This window comes from Chrysemys picta, chromosome 5, assembly GCF_011386835.1.
Source record: "Chrysemys picta bellii isolate R12L10 chromosome 5, ASM1138683v2, whole genome shotgun sequence".
Taxonomy (NCBI): domain Eukaryota; kingdom Metazoa; phylum Chordata; order Testudines; family Emydidae; genus Chrysemys; species Chrysemys picta.
Genome location: NC_088795.1, coordinates 120,402,822 through 120,427,129, shown reverse-complemented (window position 1 = coordinate 120,427,129; position 24,308 = coordinate 120,402,822). Strand labels below are relative to the sequence as shown.

The 24,308-nt window shown below is 41.5% G+C and overlaps 1 protein-coding gene across 5 annotated transcripts in view; it reads left to right on the top strand.

Moving 5' to 3' along the window:
• Positions 1 to 24,308, top strand: part of AFAP1 (actin filament associated protein 1) — a 175,006-nt gene that overhangs the window by 68,829 nt on the left and 81,869 nt on the right. For all 5 annotated transcript variants that reach the window (XM_005300759.5, XM_005300755.5, XM_065597100.1 and 2 more), the window contains 2 exons: positions 8,950 to 9,078; positions 17,610 to 17,716. In XM_005300759.5, coding sequence (XP_005300816.2) covers positions 8,950 to 9,078; positions 17,610 to 17,716 — 236 coding nt within the window. The remainder of the gene's footprint in view (positions 1 to 8,949; positions 9,079 to 17,609; positions 17,717 to 24,308) is intronic.

Below are 24,308 nucleotides of genomic sequence, written 5' to 3'. Positions count from 1 at the left end.
CTTTATGCTTTCCTCCTAGATTCCCCATCCTCCCATTATTTTTAAAACACTCTCCTGGATAGATTAGAAGCTGACACAGCTTAATAGTTATGATGATGAGCTCATTTAAGTAGGAATGGGCTTAGTACCATGGTAGCATACATTAATTCATACACTGGTCTTGCTGATAAACTAGTTCTTGCAGGCAGCTTCTCTGTGCTCCTCTCTTTAGGATAAAATGCTGATTTGAAAATTCAGATGGTGGATTGGTACGGTTTGTTTTCTGTGTGTTTCAGGTTTTTGCAAATGCTGGACCTAAAAAACTGTCTAAAACCAAAAATTTGGTCATCTGAAAGACAAGGATTTGTTTTTCCTAATACATTTGTATATTTTTAATAGCATTAGTCTTGGGCCTATAATCCTAAATCTCCCCGGTCTCGTACCTGTTCACAGGGAATGGAGGCTTGAATTTTGGAGTGGAAAATGTTCGTTTTAAAGTGATTCCAAGTAGTGTGGGGGCTGAGAGCATTTTTGTTTATACTTATCCTGCAGTTTGTATCACATCTTTAAACACCTTTCTGTGTGTAAAATATTTTAACCGTTATAGGAGTGTGTATATATTTTATTTTAATTAATATATTTTATGCAAAAACTAGCATTAAGACAAGGTTATGGCCTTGAAATCCAAGGTCTGAAAAGTCAGTAAATGCAACAGTAAGGCTGAAAACTCAACGTCTACTCTTACTCCTTGTTGCGTCTTAAAATATGGGCTCTCTGTATGACCTTAATTAGATAATGCACAAATTGGAATTCATATGAATGTAAATACACTAAATTACAACACACAGTCTTCAATCAGACGTACAAAGTCAACCACATTTGAGTAAAATCAGTTTGGAAAGTTAAATCTAAAAATTTAAAATTAAACAATCCCGAGTCTGAGATAATGAGCTTTTGAAATAGCTCAGTAGTTTGAGAGGACACAAATTTTGAGCCAGCCTACTGTTCCTAACCTTTTCTAGCGTGAAAAATAAATATAAATTTAATCTGGCTATTATTAAACATCCATAACCTTTTTAAAACCACCAGACCAGTTTTCTGCAAGCTTTATTTGTTCCTTAGCTCCCATTGACAGCTACACTCTGAATGAACAAAAACAATCTGAACATTCTTGTAATGAGCTCATTCTTGTCTTTTGCTTCTGGTTTAAGAAAACTCGGGAGACCATGTACACTATATGGCACCGTTCCTAGGAATTTTAAAATCAATTTGCAATAAAAACTTCATATACTTTTTTTTTTAAATGTTTATAGAATAGTGCCCATAAATGTGTAGATCTGGAATAACTGCATCGTTATTTTGTTTCAGTTCCAGTCGATTTTAGTTTTGGTTTGGAACAAAAATTGCAGCACTAGGTAATTGTCTTTCCCTGATGATTTTTACCTTGCTGTCTTCCTTTTCTGGTTTGTGAGTGTAGGTTTTATGTGCTGTCATTTGAAAAAGTCAAAAACGTTGAATGCCAAAGCTGGAAACCCTTCTGAGATGTCATTATTTTTGATATGTGCATGGCAAGTGCAAAAGCACATTAGGGACCTATCAGTCTAATTGATGAGACATCCATTCTCTACTCAATAAACATGGAGTTTCTTCTTCAAGATTTGATGGCATTGCACTAATTTAAAGGAGAGTAGGGAGCTGCATTCCATACATTTACTTAAGTATTTGTGATGCCATCAGCTCCCGCAGAAGAAACACAGACCCTAACCCTGGCAGGACAGTAAGAGAAGAAATTTCTGAAACATTGTGTTTGAAATATTTATAACGATTTTTAAAATCTAGCAAATTATTCTGTTGTTGCTTTTTAAATCTTATACAGCTTTTTGTATTATTTATTGTAAAATGAGTAGGGCTGTCAAGCGGTTAAAAATTAATTGCGATTAATCACACAATTAAAAAACTAATCACAATTAGTCACACGATTAATTGTGTTGTTAAACGATAATAGAATACTGTTTATTTAAATATTTGTGGATGTTTTCTACATTTTCAAATATATTGATTTCAATTACAACACCGAATACAAATACACTGCTCACTTTATATTTTATTACAAATATTTGCATTGTAAAAAAACAAAAGAAATAGTATTTTTCAATTCACCAATACAAGTACTGTAGTGCAATCTCTTTATCATGGAAGTTGAACTTATAAATGTAGAATTATGTACAAAAAATAACTTCATTCAAAAATAGAACAATGTAAAACTTTAGAGCATACAAATCCACTTAGTACTACTTCCTGTTCAGCCAGTCACTCAGTTATGTTTACATTAGCAGGCGATAATGCTGCCCACATCTTGTTTATAATGTCACCTGAAAGTGAGAACAGGTGTTCGCATGGCACTGTTGTAGCCGGCGTCACAAGATACGCTAAAGATTCATATGTCCCTTCATGCTTTGGCCACCATTCCAGAGGACATGCATCCATGCTGATGACTGGTTCTGCTCGATAACGACTTAAAGCAGTGGGGACTGACACATGTTCATTTTTATAATCTGAGTTAGATGCCACCAACAGACGGTTAATTTTCTTTTTTTGGTGCTTCAGGTTCTGTAGTTTCTGCATCAGAATGTTTGCTCTTTTAAGACTTTTGAAAGCATGTTCCACACCTTGTCCCTTTCACATTTTGGAAGGCACTTCAGATTCTTAAGCCTTGGGTCGAGTGCTATAGCTTTTTTAGAAATCTCACATTGGTACCTTCTTTGCATTTTGTCAAATCTGCAGTGAAAGTGTTCTTAAAATGAGCATGTGCTAGGTCATCATCCGAAACTGCTATACAGTAACTCCCCACTTAATGTCCTCTCGCTTAGCGTTGTTTCGAACTTACGTCCCTGCTCCATTACAGAACATGCTCGTTTGAAGTTGTGCAATGCTCCGCTACAACATCATTTGGTGACTGCCTGCTTTGTCTTCAGCTGGCAGCCCCCCATCAGCTCCCCTACGGCCCCCTCCAGCACCTCCCGCCTGCCGGCGGACCCCGCAGATCAGAGCCTTCCCCCTGCTCCCCCCATCTCCTACCCGCGGCAATCAGCTGGTTTGTGGCGTTCAGGAGGGAGGGGGGAGGCTCCCCCTGCCTCCTGAACACCACAAACCAGCTGATTGCCGCCGGCAGGAGGCAGGGGGAGCCTGCGCACTGCGTCCTTGCTCCTCCCCCCTCCCTCCTGCCTCCTGAACACTGCAAACCAGCTGATTGCCATGGGCAGGAGGCAGAGGAGAGATGGAGGAGCGAGAATGTGGCATGCGGAGTAAAGGGAGAGGAGGTGGGGTGGGAGAAGAGGCGGGTTAAGGGTGGGGACTTGGGGGAAGGGGTGGAGTGGGCAGGCCAAGGATTGAGCCCGCCGTCCTGGTGCTTGCAGAGTAGGGGAAGCTGCTGCTGCACAAAGTGTTTCTCCTAGCCTACGGCACCTTCAGCCTCCTTGCCTGCCTCATTGTCTGAAGTGCCAGTGGGCTGTGCCTGTGTGGGGTAAGGCGGGGGCATCTCCCATTGCTTCATACTCAGCAATGATGATTGTAGTATTAAACTGTTTCTTTAAAATTGTTTAAAACTTATACCTGTATTAAATTGCTTGTTTAAAATTCTTTAAAATGTATATAATGCCTTTTGTCTGGCAAAAAAAAATATTCCCTGGAACTTAACCCCCCCATTTACATTAATTCTTATGGGGAAATTGGATTCGCTTAACATCGTTTCGCCTAAAGTCGCATTTTTCAGGAACATCACTACAATGTTAAGTGAGGAGTTACTGTAGTATGAAATACATTGCAGAATGCGTGTAAAACAGAGCAGGAGACATACTATTCTCCCCCAAGGAGTTCAGTCAAAATGTAATTAATGCATTATTTTTTTAACCAGCATCAGCAGCATGGAAGCATGTCCTCTGGAATGGTGGCTGAAGCATGAAAGGACATACGAATGTTCAGCATATCTGCCACATAAATACCTTGCAATGCTGGCTACAAAAGTGCCATGCGAACACCTGTTCTCACTTTCAGGTGACATAAATAAGAAGATAAATAAACATTATCTCCCATAAATGTAAACAATTGAACAAGAAGTAGGACTGAGTGGATTTGTAGGTGCTAAAGTTTTACATTGTTTTGTTTTTGAGTGCAGTTATGTAACAAAAAAAACTACATTTGTAAATTGCACTTTCTTGATAAAGAGATTGCACTACTGTACTTATATGAGGTGAGTTGAAAAATACTATTTCTTTTATCATTTTTAATGTGCAAATATTTGTAATCAAAAATAAATCTTTAATACATTTCAATTGGTATTCTATTGTTTAACAATGCGATTAAAACTGCGATTAATTGTGATTAAGTTTTTTGAGTTTATCGCGTGAGTTAACTGCGATTAATCGACAGCTCTAAAAATCAGTACAATTCACTTTAAAGTTTAAAACAGTGGTTCTCAGTACTGGTGACCCCTTTCACATAGCAAGCCTCTGAGTGTGACCCCCCTTATAAATTAAAAACACATTTTAATATATTTATCACCATTATAAATGCTGGAGGCAAAACGGGGTTTGGGGTGGAGGCTGACAGCTTGCGACCCCCCATGTAATAACCTTGCGACCCCCTGAGGGGTCCTGATCCCCAGTTTGAGAACCACTGGTTTAAAGGAATGGAGGAAAGTTTGCGTTATTTTTAGAAACTTAGCTTAGAATTCTTGTAACACATGGCATGAAACAGGTTACTTGAACAAGTCACTTATCCTCTCTGCCCCTCTGTTTATCCATTTTTAAAATGTAGTTATAATCTTTTCTATGACACTCCTCACCTTAATATCTGAGCACCTTAAAAATTTAATGATTTTATACTCAAAATACCCCCTCTGTTACAAAGATGAACGGAGGTATGCACACACTAAGTGGCTTGCCCAATGTCATACAGGAAGTCTGTGGCAGAGCCAGGAATAGAACCTAGATAACATAATGTTACAGGCCACTAAGGCTATCCTCCCTCTAGAAAGGGGCTAATACTACTTAGTTCTTATAATGGTACTGAGGGATTGGATTTTAATGTACCATTTGTCATGTGAGGGTTTGCAGAATTTTATAAAGTCATATTATTAACTGAAATATTAAACATTTCACACAATCATTGATCCCTCTTCTGAGTTCTTATTTCTGATCCCAACATTTGGAGCACCTTCATATTACTGCAAAACTTGCAGACCAGCTGTGATTTCCTGGAGCACTGTTTGGGATAGCCTACAGTTGGAAAGTCACATGATACAGAAATATATAACATTAAAAGAATGTTTTAAAGATTTCCTCTGCACACTTTTAAATTTTAAGTTGGGAAAAAATGTAATTTCTACCATTCTGACTTGGTAGCATTTTACACACACTTTTCAAAGGTGCAAATGACTACATAATATGCATGGAACTGGAAATGATGTAGTTGTCTTGAAACAGACATGTAAAATAATAGCAAGCTAATAGCAAGTAGTAAGTTTACCAGGAACCAAATAAACCATCCTTTTTAGGTTCTTGTCATAAGCTGATTTTTGAAGGGGCTTGGGCAGGTATTTTTTTTGCTACCCCTTTTAAGAGACTTTCTAAAAACCACGGTGGAATATACATCTTGAAAGAATGCACAATTAACTTAAAAGTAGCTGTGCAACTCAGCTAAAGTAGAAAAACATGCCAGGCAATAGAAAACTTGGCTGGGGCAGATAAGTGTCTTTAAGCAGATGAATAGTGTCTTTCTGAAGGGGAATTTGCAAAAATGTAATCTTAACTTATTTGTTCATGATTGATTTCTGTGTCATTATACAGTCTGGGCCTCTAGCTCACTGCTGTTTCAGAACAGTGCTATTTGTCTGAGCACTGATTTGAGTGTGGTGAGGAGAGAATAAACAGCAAAGCTTTGTGGCTGCATAAAGCTCTTTCTCTGTATACTTGCTTCACAAGCCAGAATTATGGATGGATTTCCTATTATTTTAGCTTCTGGGCTTAGATGAACCGACATGTTTTCTCCCTCAGTCTGTCTACAGTGTATCAGCTATGCCGTAGACTCCTGATCCTGTTTGCATTGAAGTCAACGGTATAACTTGAATTCAGTAGGGGCAGGAATGGGACCACAGCATACTGTAAAACACGTGGTCACAATTATACACAAGAGCTTGGCCAACATTGTTGCAGTTAAAAAAAAATCCTGACTGAAGCAGTGGTAGAGATAAGGTATAGGAGAGCCTGTGGTGAGACCAGATACAGCGGGGTGCTGGGCATTTCTCAGGTAGAGACTATTAGCCAGAATGCTCTTCCAGCTCACAGTTGTTTCATGGTAATACTTCACTCTTGCGTTAAATGTCATATCTTAAGAATTTTGTTATGTTATTGGTATTGAATAATTTAGTCATAGACTACGGAAATATGTCATTTAATGAATAAAACAATTCAAAGCTATTAATATGACAGAATTAAAAATGAGCTCAGAAAAGGCCTATGTTGAAAAAAAGTGGCCATTTCTAAAGATAAAGTGTTCAAACATTCGCAAGTGAAGTACCAATGTGCTCTGTTCAGCAAGCTACGATATGCGCATTGGTGGTCATATGAACAGATTAGGAATTGCTCTGCTCTGTAGGAATTGGCTTTATGGAAATACTGTGTTAGAAAACAAACGTGTGAATATGATGGGAGGGAAGGCAAGGAAGGAGCAAAGTAGGTAAGGAAATTGATTTCTGCTTCATTCTTTCAAGGGGTAAAATAAAGAATACCGGTAATTTTTTCTGTATGTATTTTGTTTTAAATCCAGACAGAGTCCAGCACATTAAAAATGCTTTTCTCAAAAGTCTTATATCCTTGTGTATCTGATAGCTAAACAAATAGTCCTCAAGACCATGTGTCTTTGTCTTTGCTCATTTTTGAGAAAAATACAATTCTTTGGTATGTGGACTAGCACATTGGGGTTTTGCTAATAATAAGAGAGAGACTTTTCTCAGCCACAACATGCAGCCCTTCCAAACGCTGCTTCTTACTGTTACCAGGGCTGGCTCCAAGCACCAGCGAAGGAAGCAGGTGCTTGGGGCGGCCAATGGAAAGGTCTTAGAGCTGCCACTGAAGAGGAAGAGAGGGAGCGAAGGACCCGCCGCCGAATTGGTGCCGATCGGCTTTATCTTTTTTTTTTTTTTTTTTGCTTTGCTGCTTGGGGCAGCAGAAAAGCTGGAGCCGGCCCTGACTGTTACTACTTCATTTATCACATAGTGTTTGTATGACTGCATCCCTGCAAACTCCAGAAGCCTCTGTAGTGTCACCTTGTCCCTAGCTTATTAGACACCCTCAGAGGAGAGTTCTTTGCTAAGATGATGATGCCTGGAGAATTAGCCTACTATGTCATAGTTGTCATAGAAATTTCTGTCCGTTCCAGCTGAGGAATAAGGAGAGACGGACACAGATAGTCAAGCAAGGAGCCCCAGGAGGGGCGATCCGTTTATTTCAATTGCAATTGGGTTCAAGCTCATAAATCAGCAAGAACAAAGAAAACACTTACACCAAAGCATTATATGCAGTTGCTTATGATAATCTATCGCTCTATGATTGGCCAAAATTTGCCATCATTACCATACATAATTAGCAAGCTACATGTATCTGCCCCTCTTATGACCCCTTATTGTTCATTTACTTGCCCCCCACCCTTGTTATTTTGCAAACTAAGTAGTTAGTTATCTATAGGATACAGGCACAGGGAGTTCCATTGTCTATAGGTTTGGAATTCGGCTACATTTCCTCTCGAAGGAACTTCCTGAGTTAAGACAACCTATAGCTGACACTACATGTTTCCCATGTGCACGTGACAAATTTGCCCCCTGGCCGTTAAGTAGAATAATTCTATATCATAGTCAACACTCTAGGCTAGCACTGGGCATAGACAGCAGGGACAAGTGGTGTGGTCCCGGGGACTGGCCTTGCTATCTATGTAGACCCATACATGGGGTCTATGTGGAAAAACCACCTCCCTGTGAACCTTTGGACCTGTGAGCCTCCTCATCTCTGAGTGTGGAGCTGCTTAGTTTGGAGGCTGAGTATCTCGATCCACTTTATATTTGTACATGTTCTAACTAGAGCTGATAAAATAAAGGAGGGAGGAATATTTCATGAAATATGTGGGTGCTGAGACTTTTTCATTAATTTTTAATAACATTTTTCATATTTGACAAAATTCTTTTAAAAATTTTTAGGGAAAAAAAATCACATTCCAGTTTGTTTTTAATCCCGTCCTTTGTGTTTTTTCACCAGAAACAAGGGATGGAATGTTTAATGGGGTAAGGGTGGGCGGAGATTTTCCCAAAAATTCAAAAATGAAAAATTTTGAAAATGTCAATGCATTTAGAAATTTTTGTCACAACCGTTTCCATTTTAAATGACACTAAAAAGAAAAAAATGTTTAAAAAAATCCAGCCAGGTTCCGTTGTAACATTTTTGAGGGAGGGTGAGCAAGGTGGTTCACCAGAGATTAATGGTGGGATGGGTGACACTGTGGCTAGTTTTTGTAGTTTGCCTAATTAATGCAATATGTTCCCAGCTAGCTTTAGGCCTGGTCTACATTGAAAGTTAGGTTGACATGCAGAAGCGTCGACAGTGTAGACGCAGCTATGTCAAAGGAAGAATGCTTCTGTCAGTATAGCTACTGTCACTCGTGAAGGTGGTGCTCCTGCACTGATGGAAAATCCCCTTCCATCAGTGTGGACCACATGATACAGCTGTGCTTGTATAGTCTGTGTAGTGTAGACATATCTTTAGTGTATGCGTGGGTTATGGGGGAGGAATGAGGGGAAGAGTACAGGTTAAAATAAAATTGACAAGGAATCTCTTTAAATAGGAGAATTCACTGGCCTGTCTAAATCAAGTTTACATATTTAGAAAAGTAAAATCTTGGTGGTTGTTCTTTTTTTTTTTCCAGCCATGGAAGAATTAATAGTTGAATTGCGTCTGTTTCTTGAACTTTTGGACCATGAATATCTAACATCCACTGTCAGGGAGAAAAAAGCAGTAATAACTAACATTCTCCTGAGGATACAGTCATCAAAAGGTCAGTGTCGGAGATTTATTTTGTTCCTTGCAGAATGGGAAGAATTAGTTTATGCTCAATGTTTTTCTCTTTCCCCCAGAAGCCAAATTGAAACAAAGCAAAAAGACATGCAAACAGGCAAAAAATAAATGTAAGCTTGCTGAGTGCTTTCCTTTGTTACAATTTTATTGTTAAGTGTAACAAAGGGCTTGGAATTAGGCTACTACACCTATCTTCCACCATATGAATGTTAACACAATCTAGCTGCAAAGTAATTTATTGTACTGCAAATAATCTGCCAACCACAGTGTTTTTCTGATCTGTGAATTAAGCACTTACTTTATTTAAATTGTGGATGCACTTGCAATTGGTGGTATTGACTGAAAATAGTGTTATATTATGGAGTATTGACAGTTGCTCTGTAGCTCACCATTACAATGATAATTTTGTTTTCTCTCCAAACCCCTTCCTCCTTAACTTCCACAAAAGAAGCCAGTCTCTGTGAGATTTCAGGGTATGTCTACACAGCAAGAAAAGATCTGCAACAGCAAGTCTGAGTCTGGGTCAACTAGGGTTACCATACGTCCTCTTTTTCCCGGACATGTCCGGCTTTTCGGCAGTCAAACCCCTGTCCGGGGGGAATTGCCAAAAAGCCGAACATGTCCGGGAAAATGGCGGCTCTGCTCCTCCCCTGACTCTTCGGCTCTGTTTAAGAGCCGAGCTGCCCGAGCGCTATGGGCTTCAGGCAGCCCCCTTGCCTCTGGACCCCATCCGCCGGCCGGGCACTTCCCCTCCCAGGCTCTGGTGGCGCAGGGTCCGGAGGCATGGGGGCTGCCCGAAGCCGGTAGCGCTGGGGCAGCTCGGCTCTTAAACAGAGCCGAAGAGTCAGCGGAGGAGCAGAGCCTCCAGCCGCGGCGGCTCTGCTCCTCCCCGACTCTTCGGCTCTGTTTAAGAGCTGAGCGCTACGGGCTTTGGGCAGCCCCCATACCTCCGGACCCTGCGCCGCCGGAGCCCGGGAGGGGAAGTGCCCGGCTGGGGACGCAGGGTCCGGAGGCAAGGGGGCTGCCCGAAGCCGGTAGCGCTCGGGCAGCCCGGCTCTTAAACAGAGCCGAAGAGTCAGCGGAGGAGCAGAGCTGCCCAAAGCCGGTAGCGCTCGGGCAGCCCGGCTCTTAAACAGAGCCGAAGAGTCAGCGGAGGAGCAGAGCCTCCAGCCGCGGCTGCTCTGCTCCTCCCCGACTCTTTGGCTCTGTTTAAGAGCCGAGCTGCCCGAGTGCTATGGGCTTCAGGCAGCCCCCATGCCTCCGGACCCTGTGCCGCCGGAGCCCGGGAGGGGAAGTGCCCGGCTGGGGGCGCAGGGTCCGGAGGCAAGGGGGCTGCCCGAAGCCCAAGCGCTACCGGCTTCACGGTTTGCCGGGCAGCCTCCAGACCCTGCGCCCCCGGCTGGGTGCTTCCCCTCCCGGGCTCCAGCTGCGCTGGGCAAGCGCAGGGTCTGGGGGCTGCCCGGCAAACCGTGAAGCCGGTAGCGCTGGGGCAGCCCTTTCCCCGTGGCTGGGAGTGGGAGGGAGGAGGGGGCGGAGTTAGGGCGGGGAAGGGGCGGAGTTGGGGCGGGGCCGGGGGTGGGGAAATGGGCAGGGCCAGGGCCCGTGGAGGATTCTCTTTTTTTATTTAATAGATATGGTAACCCTAGGTCAACTGACTTGGGCTTGTGGGGCTAAAAATAGCAGTGTAGATGGTCAGGCTGGAGCCTGGGCTCTGAGACCCTCCCCATTCACGAGGTTTCAACATCACATGGCCCTCTCACCCCAGGGAAATTCTGTTCTCTGGGAAGTTTTGGGGGATGCGGGAGGAGAGAAGAATTTGTAGAGTTAGTGTTCTCCAATAATTTCACCACTTTGGTGTCACCCTATTCTATTTAAAGTACCTCATGACTTTAACTTTGCCCTTTGATGTTTGTAAAAACTTATATTCATGAATCAAAGTAATAAGTTGATGAGGAGCTTTTTTAAATTGCTGAATATAGTGAAAATGTGACACATAAATAAAGATATCTTATCTCCTAGAACTGGAAGGGACCTTGAAAGGTCATCAAGTCCAGTCCCCTGCCTTTACTAGCAGGACCAAGTACTGATTTTGCCCTGGATCCCTAAGTGGCCCCCTCAAAGATTGAACTCAGAACCGTGGGTTTAGCAGGCTAATGCTCAAATCACTGAGCTAGCCCTCCCCCCCATATTTCATTTCTCACTGTAAAGGAACCTACATATGTCAGTTGTTGCACAATATAGGTAAAAATGCACATTTGTAAGCTTTCAAAATATGTCATTCAACTATTGTTCCAATTGTTATACTTGCAAACGGAATAGAAGAAAAATAAAGCAACTGATCAAAAAGAGATAACAGACACATTTTAAGTCCTACAAAAAAAATAAAACTTTTTCCATCTTCAGGAACGTTTTTACAACATACAATTTTGGAAAACCCAAAAATATCCTGCAGATTGCTAAACTAAAAAAGTCAAACTTGAAGTGAGATACCAGCAGTTGAACTTAGGAATGCTACAAAGGACTTTCCAAATGTCGGATGTCCTGGGCTGGACACTGTCAGCACAAGGTCTATAAATCTTTACAGAAGCTTCTGGTGCCTTGAATACGTCAAATGTGCAGTCACTCCCTTGAATAAAGAAAATAGCCTAATTCTTGTCTGGAAGCCAGTATAACCATACCCCTGAAAAAAGATAAAAATCTAGAAGACTGTAGATCATACTGGCCAGTATAACTAACCAGTCTGGACAATAAAGTATTAGCAAAATGCTTAGGAAACCAACTACCTGGCTTCATTCCAGGGAAAGCCACAATTTATAATATTTAAGGCAAAACATTATTCATCGTATTAAAGAAATGAATAAAAATGGCCTTCTAGCATTAGATGCAGAAAAGATGTTGGTTAAGGTTCTTTGGGACTATCTTTTTGTAGTACTGGAGAACTACAGTTTTAAAAATGAATTTATAACCTCTGTCTCAAACTGAGCTGTGGTTCTGCATATACCTTCCTTTATTTGAATGGCTTCTGAAGGACCCTCTCTTTAAAGAGTGGCACAGGTCAAGAGTGTTCTTTGTCACCTCCTCTTGTTTGCTCTCATTCTTGAACTACTTGCAATAGCTGACAGGTTCCCCAGAGATTCAGGGAATTACAATAATGAACTTAAATTTACTCTCTTCGTAGGTAACACTTTGCTTTGTCTCTGCGAAATACAAACCTCCATTCAGTGCCTCAAATAAGACTTTGGGCTTGTCTACACTGGCCCAAAGTTCAGACTATGGGGATCTGAATAACAGTGCACAACAAAGTGCTGCTCTGTAACTCCTCCATGTGGATGTTGCGGATGCAGTCTGAAAGCATCCTAGTTCACGTAACCGTAGTCCTCTTCAAACAGGAAATTGGACAACATCTTGTTATAGAAACCACTCTGCAAATATAGAAAAAAGGCATCAGGTACCTTCTCACTGACTTGCTGGATATGTGGGTTATCAGGTTTCCCCCCAAAATACAAAGACACAATATTTTTAAAAGAAGGAAGATCAAAGACTATAGACAGTTAGTGGATTTTTCGATGCTACTGAATGTTGAATGCTTCTGAATAAAATGTACCTACTATTTTCCAGATTCCTATATGTTCTTTACAAGTTAAAAATGTCTAGATGCTGTTACTATAGGAGAAACTACAAAAGAACTGATTAGAAGAAACTTTAAGATGATATGGCCTTACCCAGTTAATCTCCTATCTCGACTGTACAAACTTGTTCACTGCAAAACACTCCCAAGTGCATCTTGAGATCTTAAAATTGCTGTTAGGATAATCAGTGGCAAGAAAACATCTGAATACAAAGTGTGATTGTCACACTTACCTCTGTGTTGTTTTTCGAAGTGCCATTACAATCAAAGATTTTGAACATAGACCCACCATTCCATACATTCCACACTGGTAATTGAACCTGTGAATCAATCTTTATTATAGATTGATTCACTCCTTAGGACCAACTTTCTAGCTATGATTTAAAAGTACAGAACATTGCCTATGGTTGTGGTGTTCAGTGGGCAAAAAGCTTTATACCAACAGGGCCCATGTGATAGATATGACAAAGTGAAGTCCTAACTTACCTTAACTGACTGAAAACAGCACCCTAGATCATCACCAAAGAGAGCTTATTGAACTCTCTCTCTCTCGCACGCATGCAATAAATTCAAGTGAATCAATCTGTAGTTGAAAATATTAGTATTTGGTATTCAGGTTTATAATGAAGGTCATATGGATATGAGGGAAAATTTGTTATCTAGAATTTATAATTATTATATTAAATATTGTTAATTTGTGAAAAAGACTAAACTAAGCTTTATTGAACACTGAGTGCCTTTATAAAGTAAAGCAAGTTTCTTTTGATGTCTGTTATGTGATATAACATTAAGTACTCCCATCTCCTTGCACAGTTTTGATCTTTCTTTATGTTGCATACAATAAAAGAATACATAAACATACAATACCATATAACCAAATTGAGCAATAATATTATTTCTGGTCATTTAAAATATCCTTTTACTCCACCCACACAACACTATGAGAGAATTTATGGAACTGTGGTATAGAGTGCCCTGGGACTATACTGATTTCAAAATCTTCGCTACACAGGTATACAATTGTATATACCAGGGATTGGCAACCTTTGGCACGTGGCCCGCCAGGGTAAGCACCCTGGGGGGCCGGGGTGGTTTCTTTACCTGCCATATCCGCAGGTTTGGCCGATCGCGGCTCCCACTGGCTGCAGTTCGCCATTCCAGGCCACTGGGGGCTGCGGGAAGCGGCGCCCAGCACATCTCTCAGCCCGCGCCGCTTCCCGCAGCCCCCAGTGGCCTGGAGCGGTGAACCGCAGCCAGTGGGAGCCGCGATCGGCCAAACCTGCGGATGCAGCAGGTAAACAAACTGACCCAGCCCACCAGGGTGCTTACCCCGGCGGGCCGCGTGCCAAAGGTTGCCAATCCCTGGTATATACCCAACAGCATATTCCCCATCATTGAAGAAAACAGTGAGCCAAATTAAGGGTCATGGGAATGGTAATTGAAGATTCTGTGTAAGTGGGAATTGGCTGCATCCTTTAACTGTTCATTTCCAGAATTTTTTAATGATTCAGGTTTTTAATTCTGTAAAACATTGTGAAGAAAGTGTCATGTGGCAGGGGGTGTTAGTAGGATTTCATTGAAACACTTTAAACCATAACTATCTTGTACCTAAGTTATTCGTTAAGGGAATCTTTCATCAGCATGTGCATTGTAGCACCGTCGAACATTGACTTCAGTGGTGTGACATGAAGACTACATTTAACCAGTGCTTAATTTGTGCCAGGGCTTGCCAGAGCTGATCCCCGGCACCTCTAGGCTTGGCAGTTCGTAGTTCTGGCACCTTTAGGCTTGCTGTGTCAGTTACGAAAGTAAAATAAACAAAAATTGCTTGAGCCCCAACACCTCTTTCATTACAAATTAAGCACCGCATTTAACGAGTATGAGTTAGTTAGTGATACTCAGATTGAGGCTCCCAAGCTGCAAGTGGCTCTTTAATGTGTCTTCTGTGGCTCTTTGCAGCACATGATATTAAAACACTATGCGATTTAATTATTAACCAATCAGGATGCTTTTACTGTTATTAACCAATTGTAGATGACAAAATAATAATACTTGGTGAGTCATTTTGCAGTGAGAATAACATATATATTATAAATAGTAAATGAAACAATGAATTCACACCATTCTGGCTCTTTTGGGTAATGTTTATCACTAATTTGGCTCCTGAGGTCTGAGTAACCACTGAGGTCTGAGTGTCACTGGTCTAATGATACATGTCATAGAGTTACATGCAGATATCACCTTTTGGCCTTCATTTATATGTATCTTCCTCCTGCTTCTTGAAATTCCCTTTCGAGTTTCAGGTTTGAACAAACTAAAACTCTAAACTAAATCTCGGTCAAGCCCATTTTGCTTCACCTTGTTTTGTGGGAAAACCAGGGGTTTGTCGTCCAAAAATCAAGTTTATTCTGTTGCTAGAGCCTGCAATGAATTTATAATTGTGTGATTGACAGCATAGTCTGTTTCCATAGAAATGGCTGGTGCCACAAACATCATTCTGACTTCACTGCATAAGGAAATGCAAGATGGGTTATTGAGGCAAGTCCTTATTTAACACATACAGCTTTGGCTGTTAGCAAACGAAGTAATAAAAATGTGAGAAAAAATGTATTTATTTATTCAGCAGAATTAATTTTAATCTTTTGTCCCAGAAAACTTTCTAATTATCAATCCAATACAGCAAAAGAAAACAAAGAAAAAATAAGCAAATGGGTAAAATTCTAAAGATGGATTTGTCCGACATGAAGAGGCACAACTGAAAGTTAAAAAAATTGAACGTTTTTTAAGAAATATCTCTAAACTTGATTTTCAGGAAGAAAGAATTATCTCTGGCCCCGAGTCATAGTCTGTTTTATCAGCATTGGTTTTTCCATCTATTACTTCACACCTACTAGGACTACAGCGTTATGACAAGAAGCATTTAATCATTGATTACACTTTTGGGAGTTGTATGGCATCAGACAAAGATGTTCAAATATGTATGTAAGAGCTAAACAAAACACTCAGAGCTAAATTCAGCCCTGGGGTAAGCAGGATGCAGTTCCATTGATTGAATTTATGCCAGAATGTTGAAGAACCCTAGTCTCCCAAGCTGATTTTTTTTTGATAAACTATACTACAGTCCCATTAAGAGAGTGTGACTGGGATTCAAATTAGTTTACTGAACTGTTCTTCTTCCTTGATGACTGATAGGCAGGAGTGGCTGGTAGGAGGACACAGCTTTTACACTTAACCTCCCTTCCACTTACAAGTTCTCTTCTCTGTTTTTTCCAGAGGCAGTTCCACTAATGAAACTCTGTTGTTAGACCTTTTTGGAAACCATTGTTCCTCATAACAAAAATTGCGAGTTTATGCAAAAGATGAGAATATTTGGAGGACAGAACTTTTGTGTCACTCTGTTCAAATAGTTTATTTTGTTGACACTTTCTAGCCTAGTAAATGATGGCTGAGTGCACCCTCTTCTCCACTGGCACATAGAATCATAGAATATCAGGGTTGGAAGGGACCTCTGGAAGTTATCTAGTCCAACCCCCTGCTCAAAGCAGGACCAATCCCCAACTAAATCATCCCAGTCAAGCCTGACTTTAAAAACCTCTAAGGAAGGAGATTCCACCACCTCCCTAGATAACCCATTCCAGTGCTTCACCACCCTCTTAGTGAAAAAGTTTTTCCTAATATCCAACCTAAACCTCCCCCACTGCAACTTGAAACCATTACTCCTTGTTCTGTCATCTGTTACCACTGAGAACAGTCTAGACCCATCCTTTTTGGAGCCCCTTTCAGGTAGTTGAAGGCTGCTATCAAATCCTCCCTCATTATGTTCTTATGTTATGTTCTTATTCTTCTCTTCTGCAGACTAAATAATCCCAGTTCCCTCAGCCTCTCCTCATAAATCATGTGCTCTAGCCCCCTAATCATTTTTGTTGACATCCCCATTTTCTATATCTTCGTCTTGCAAACAGCAGGGGACCCTTTAGCTATTAGGTGTCTAGTAAATTGTTCAAACTCTGGCTATTTAGATCAGTGGCTCTCAACCTTTCCAGACTACTGTACCCTTTTCAGGAGTCTGATTTGTCTTGAATACCCCCAAGTATCACAGCGCTTAAAAACTACTTGCTTACAAAATCAGACATAAAAATACAAAAGTGTCACGGCACACTATTACTGAAAAATTGTTTACTTTCTCATTTTTACCATATGATTATAAAATAAATTGATTGGAATATAAATATTGTACTTACATTTCAGTGTGTAATATATAGAGCAGTGTAAACAAGTCATATGAAATTTTAGTTTTTATGTAGCATGTTGTAAAACTATGCAAATATCTAGATGAGTTGATGTACCCCTGGTTGAGAACCACTGATTTAGGTCCCTTAAATTCTGATTTTTTTCACACTAATCTAGAACTATTTCCTGAATAGTTTTCCGTATCTGGTATTCAGCAGACTGGATTGGCTTTCTCAGATACAGTTAGGTGGGTGAGCGTGAGTTTGTTTTGTTTAATTAGAAGCTTAAATTATAGCATTGATCCTATTAAGTTGTGTTTTAAGTCACTAAGACATTCATCGGTGTGGCTTTAGAAATCAATTATGATCCGGAGAATGGGAATGAGGCCAAGAGGGAAAGTTGTGTTCTAGATATCCACGTTCTGGGAGCTTGTGTTGGTCTCTACCCTCTGCCATTTATGAAGGTGGATGAATACAACCTTTGTTGCTAAATTTTTGGATTCTAAAAACAAACGTGCAGGTAAAAATGTTTCAGAAGTTCTTTGAAATGGAGAATTAACAGATTATGTGAATAGTAAATAGATATAGTGGAGCAGTGTCCCATCTTAATACTTTGGTTTACTGTCTTATATGTCATGCATTTTTTTCCTGCAGGTTTTGAAATAAAAGAACGTGTACAGAAACAAGAAGTTTCCAATAGTTTGCCTAGTTTGCCTGCCCCACCTCAGATGCCTCTACCAGAGATACCTCAGCAGTGGCTGGTATGTGTTAATTTAACTGTACATTCAGCCCTTAGAAAATATTTACTTACTATTGTTGTGATAACCATTAACACAAATAATTAAAAGAAAGCTACTCTCATTTTCCTCAGGATAGCTCAACAGGATGATACTTTTCTTTTTGCAATATATAATTAACAAAATACAGGTCCAGAGTCTGAAAAATCAAACTGGCTTTCAGGGGAAGAAAGGACTTTAATGCTGTCCAATATAGTTCACTTTCTAGAGCAGGACATTCTCTGAAAGAGTAAAATTTTAAGTTTCCAGCTATGTTTATAGAAAATATGAGAGCTGGACTGAGATCTGTATTGAAAATCGTCCATCTGGAAGCAGCTGTTTTACTGAAAAGTGACCTAATTATAAACAAGTTTTAGTCATTCTTTATTATTGACTTGACAATAGCTTAGAAGAAAATAATGGAAGTAGGTTCCTAGCAGTGAATCTGCAAAGAATTGCTTTGGACTGTTTTGACAACTTTAGCCCTGATATTAGAGAGGATTAATTATTGATAAATTGTGCTGCTTCTTATTATTTCTGATCAACTTCCTACAGAATGGTATTAGATAAGTCCCCTCTGAGGAGATGTACTTTTTATAAAAGTATCTATGTTTAGCTTGCAATGCAGAATTCAGTATTCCCAAGGTGTGAGAGACGGACTGGATGACCCTAGCATGTTTTTTTCATCTCTTTTTAAATTACCAGATTGACATTTTTGTTTACAGTTACATCTAGTGATTTAATGCATCAGACCAATGTGCTATTATTCTCCATTATTCATCTTGAGGCGGCGGACAGTATTAAATGCTTCAGAGGAAGGTGCAAGAATCCCCATAGCGGGCAGTTTTGGAATAACCTGATCATAGGAGTAGTTTCTTCCTAACCGCTGTTGGTGTTTTGGCTTATGTCTTGAAACAAAATTTTAAAAAATCCTATCTAATATAACTGTGGATGTTCATAAACCAGGAATATTTATGCTAGTGATATCCATATAACTAATTTATATATAAAATCTGACAATACTCAGCAAAAATGTGTGCTAATATTCTTTGCAGATAACTATATAGAATTATTATGTAATAGATTTGAGTGAATGCAAAAGTGCACGTTAATATGCATTGGAATCTGGAGAATCTATTCCATGGTTATAGTGTTTGATAATAAAACATACAAGAAGTGCATAACATAAAATCCAGTGGAAATTATTGAGATACAAGAAAATCACAAAAAAAATATGCACATGCCTGCAAATTTTTGAAGATGTAGCCTTCAAGAGCTAATTCCATAAAATTAAGCCAACTTACCGTATATACTCATTCATAAGCCGAATATTTTTGGTTAAAAAGTGACGCATCAAAGAGTGGGGTTCGGCTTATAAACGGGTCTACACCAAAATTTGATGATCTTAAACTCTATGGAATCATTGAATTGAATATCTAATACAGGGATCGGCAACCTTTGGCCCGCAGCCTGCCAGGGTAAGGACCCTGGCGGGCCAGGCTAGTTTGTTTACCTGCCATGTTCGCAGGTTCAGCCAATCGCGGCTTCCACTGGCCGAGGTTCGCCGCTCCAGGCCAATGGGGGTGACAGGAAGCGGCGGCCAGCACATCCCTCGGCCCGCACCGCTTCCCGCAGTTCCCATTGGCTGGGAACGGTGAACTGCAGCCACCGGGAGCTGAGGAGCTCCATGCCTGCAGATGCTCCAAGTAAACAAAACGTCCCGACCCGCCAGCGGCTTACCCTGACGGGCCGGGAGCCAAAGTTTTCCAACCCCTGAAATATAGGGTCGGCTTATGAAAGGGTCATATACAGTTTTTGCTATTTTTACCTATCCATTTTGCAGGGTCAGCTTATAAACGAACGGGCTAATGAACGAGTATATACGGTAATTCTTTATTTTCTAGTATTTATGTAGGCTCCATTCAGTAAATTGGCTGCAGAAACTGTTGGTTCAAAAGAAATTTGCCTGATTCTCATCTCCCTTACACCAATGTATAAATATAGTTAAAACTAAGGAATATAGTTAAAACTAAGGAAGCTGTATGGGGGTGAACTATAAATAGGGCCCAATATGTCGACAATTTCTGCAGCAATTAAATTCTTTTGAATTCTGAAGTAACAAAATTATTGCTGGAAGATATTGTAGGAACTGACTTTGAAATTGAGCCAGTTAGAGCCAATGGGCCTATGACTGAAAATTCTAAACAGAACGGATTCCCACTGCAACAAGAAAGGGATGCTTGTGAGTGCCCAGTCAGTCTGTGGAATTGGAGACCTTCAATTAAGGATCGAGGAATATTGCAAAATTATAGTGTTTTGTATGCCTGGTCTTTTCTTAACTTAGCCCTTCCACTACTGATCCAACCACTGGAGTACTTCCTAGCGTGCTTGGCTGGGGTGAAGAGGGAAAAAGTGGTGGTGGGAGGGACCCACCTCCAGTGCTGTCCCATGAGCCCGCAGCATCCTAACTGAAGCTCTCATGTTTCAAACAGATCAAAATGATTTGACGAAAGAAGGTAGAAGATAGAGCTTTGCAAACAGCTTTGGCTGTTTATTTTCTCACACAAACATTTCCCCGTTACACTGTTATTTTACTGTATGTTTTTATTATTTTTCTTCCTTCCACCCCTTTAGTATGGTAAAGAGGAGCTTGAAGATTTCTTCCCCTCTCTGACCTACAAGTAGTATTGCTCACCTCTCTCCTGAGTCTGGGGCAGTGCTGCCTGAGTCAGATTCCGTCTGCCTCTCTTGAGCTCTTTCACTAAGTGAAGGCTCAGAGCACTCCGTTTTTTTTCTAGCGTGATGGTGATGGATTCTCCCAGCCCCTCTTCTCAGTTCTGTTGGGTGTTGCTGATGCTGACAGAGGCTGATGCTCTTTGGTCCTTGAGACATAAGGTTAAGATTTGAGCCCGAGTCTCCAGAACCACTTTTATACTAACCCACCAAAGGCTTGATGTAAAACCCATTGAGGTCAATAGAAAGATTCCTATCGATTTCAGTGGGCTCTGGATCTCATCTTTAAACCCCTGAAACAGAGCTGACCCTAGCATTGGCAGGTCCTCTAACAAAGCAATGCATTCACAACACCATCCAGGTCCTTCCTCACCCGTGACTGCTCCCCTCCACTCCACACTATGCACTCCCGGCCAGGCAGGCTCACTCACTCAGGGCACATCTACATTTGAGCTGGGAGATGTGATTCCCGCACCATCTGTGCTCAAGCTAACACCAAAAAATAGCATCATGTGCACAGCAGCATGGGTGGCAGCTTGGGCTAGCCACCTGAGTACTCACCAGGGAGTTGGGTGGGATCTACTCAGGGCAGCTAGCCTGAGTGACCGCCCACTCTGCACTGCTATTTTTAGGGGATAGCTTGAGCAGAGCTAGCACAGGTACATTTACGTGAGCTGGGAATCATGGCTCCCAGCTCAAATGTAGACGTACCCTCAGCTTTGTCAGCACAACATCTCCCTTTATTTAACCTGTCTATATGGCTCCATTGGCACTAGTGACCTTTTTTGTGGGCCAGCAAGGCAGAATCTGCTGAGCTGAAGAATAACTTTTCAAGGGGGTAGCATGATTCCTTCCACCATTTTCTGTCTGAGGTGGAAATCCGACAGTGTCTGCACCTGCATCTTCCAGGGGTTTTTTTGCACATAGTTGCTGTTCTTAGTTAGCTAGTTCATTCATTCTGGGGTTTAGGGGGTTTCTCCCAGGCACCGTTTGGGGCATCTATTTTATGCCCAAGATCCCCATCTTTCAACCCCATGTGGCCAGTGCCCAGGTTTTCCCGGTTAGTGACCCCCACATCTCTTGTCTCTATTGCCTTGGGGAGTTTCATATCCCATCTAAGTGTGAGATTTATAATTCGTTCCCTACTTGTACATGACAGTCTCACAAGTTTTGCTCTAGGAATCATCTGATGGAGCTCTCTGTGTGACCACAGCCCAGTGCAGGGTACTCTGACCCCCCTGTACGTTGGCGAGATCCACCTGTTAGTGCCCCTTCAGATTTGGTGCTTCATGGTCCTGGATCATTTGAGCCTAAGACTAAAGACTCAGATAGACATGGGCGTGATGAGAGTAAGAGAAAACACCCTCAAAAAAACTGGGATGTCCCCATCTAAATACTCTAAGAAGAGGTTGGCCTCTGTCACAGCCTCTTGGGGTGGTCTCTCGAGGGGTCTCAGCTTTTCCTGACTGCCCCTCCTTAGTTTGCTGTCAATCCGGTCAGTTCTTGGACCCTCACCTTCAATTAAGCCTGTCAGCCCTTCTCTTTTTGGGCTTGTAGTCTCTTTCAGTCTCTTGGCAGTGTTCGCAAAGTCAGCCTGGTGCAGGGCTGTTGCCACCTTGCTATCCCAGGCCTTTCTGCCTCCATTTCCTTCTCTGCACTCTCCCTTTTATAGCAGGCCTTGTTTGAAGAACCTCAATCCCCTCAGGAACCTCTATGAGGAGGAAGAACAAATTGCCCAATCCACCAGTAGTTCTTCCCTCCTCATTCCCTGATGAGGCAGTGGAGCTTGCTTCACCATCACTGCCAGATGATTTTAAACAATTTCAGGAACTTCTCAGAAAGGCAGGGTCTTTACAGATTCCTCCAGAGGAAGTTCACAAACTTCTGAACATTCTCCAGACTACAGGCCCTATCAGAGTGGCACTTCCCATCAACAGTTCTGGAACTGGCAAAGACTGGCACATCCCAGCCACCTGCAACCCAGCTTCCAAAAGAGAAAGTTTACTTTATTCCATCTGAAGGGATGGAATATCTATTTTCCCACCCAATACCGAATGTGTTCATGGTGCAGGCCATTACTGAGTGCAGCAGGCTACTCTCTCTGCTAAGGACTCTAAAAAACTGGACCTGTAGTGGGGGGAAAGAGTTCCTCTTGTGTCAATCAACAATCCAAGATCGCAAATTACCAGGCTTGATTTCAAAATATGATTTTATTAATTTCTCCAAACTTTCTGAGTTAACTAACAAGCTTCCTGAGGAGCTAAGACCTCAGTTCCAAGCTCTCCTGGATGAAGGGAAACTCATAGCCCAGTCATCTCTTCAAGCATTACTGGACAATGCAGCAGACCCTGCCTCCCACTCCAATCATGAGGCAGGCTTCTTGGCGTCACTCCATAGGGTTTCCAAAGTAAATCCAGGCCTCCCCTTCAAGGGAGAAGGTTCAATGAAAAAATGAACAAATTGTTGCACACACTTAAGGATTCCCCAGCTACCCTCCATTCCTGTGGGATTTATACCCCGGCCCCCCAGAGGAAATACTCTTAACTCTTAACTTCCTAATAGGCAGAGTCCCACTTCTCAGCCCTTTTTTCATCAGTGGAGTTACAAACTACCCACAAAATGGCATAGGGGTCACCATAACAGACAGAACACCCTGTGAATCAGACACCTCTACTCTCTTCAGTGAGTGCCTGTTCCGCCTCCTCCCAATGTGTCAATGTATCTCTATGGATAGATGGGTCCTGGAGATTAACTCCATGGGCTACGCAACAGAATTCCTGTCAATCCCTTCTTCCAATCCCCCTTTCCAATCCCTCTTCAGGGATCCCCTCTCATTGGACTTCCTTCTTTGACTAGGAGCCATAAAATCCTAGGGGAAGGGTTTCTATTTGAGATATTTTCTCATTTCCCAACAACAGGGCAGATGGATGCCCATTTTAGATCTCAGATAATTAAATATCTTCATACATTGTTCGAGATTCAGGATGACAACTCTGGTCTCAATAATCCCCTTCCTTAAGGAAGATGACTGGTTTGCAGCTTTCAGTTTGAAGGATACCTCTTTTCATATAGACATCCACATAGCCCACAGGACATTTCTGTGCTTTACAGTGAGCCTAGAACATTATCAATACAGAGTCCTTCCTTTCGGCTTACTCGATGGCCCCAGGAGTGTTCATGAAGGCACTTACCATGGTAGCAGCGCACCTTCATCATCAGGGCAGCCTTGATGTTACCTTACCTCAACAACTGGCTACTTACAGGTCATTCATAGAATCATAGAGTTGGAAGGGACCTCAGGAGGTCATCTAGTCCAACCCCCTGCTCAAAGCAGGACCTAATCCCCAATTAGGTCCTGGAAGTCCAGTCATTGGCACACTCCCTCCTAAGATTCCTACAATCCTTAGGACTTTGAGTAAACTTAGAAAAGTCCACTTTAATCCCAACACAGGTTATAGAATTTGGTGGAGCGAACCTGGAGTTGAAAACCGCCAAAGCCAATTTACCTCAAGATAGGTTCCTTGCAATAAGGAATGTCATTGACCGACTCCAAATAAGTCCAGATGACAACCTGTTCCTGCCTAGTTCTTCTAGGCCTCATGGCCGTCTGCACACATGTAGAACCCTTCTCAAGGCTCCACCATAGTTGCCTCTAAGCTTGGCTTCATACAGTATTGATAGCTTCTCGATGTTCAGACACCCTATAATCATGAGATTTCTGAAAGTCCTTATTCAGAACCTTCCCTCCTGTGTCAGCACCAACTCCTAGTTAGGATTTCAACCTGGTGCTGTTAGCATTTACGAATTTGCCATTTGAGCCCTTGGCTTCCTGCTCACTTCTCCA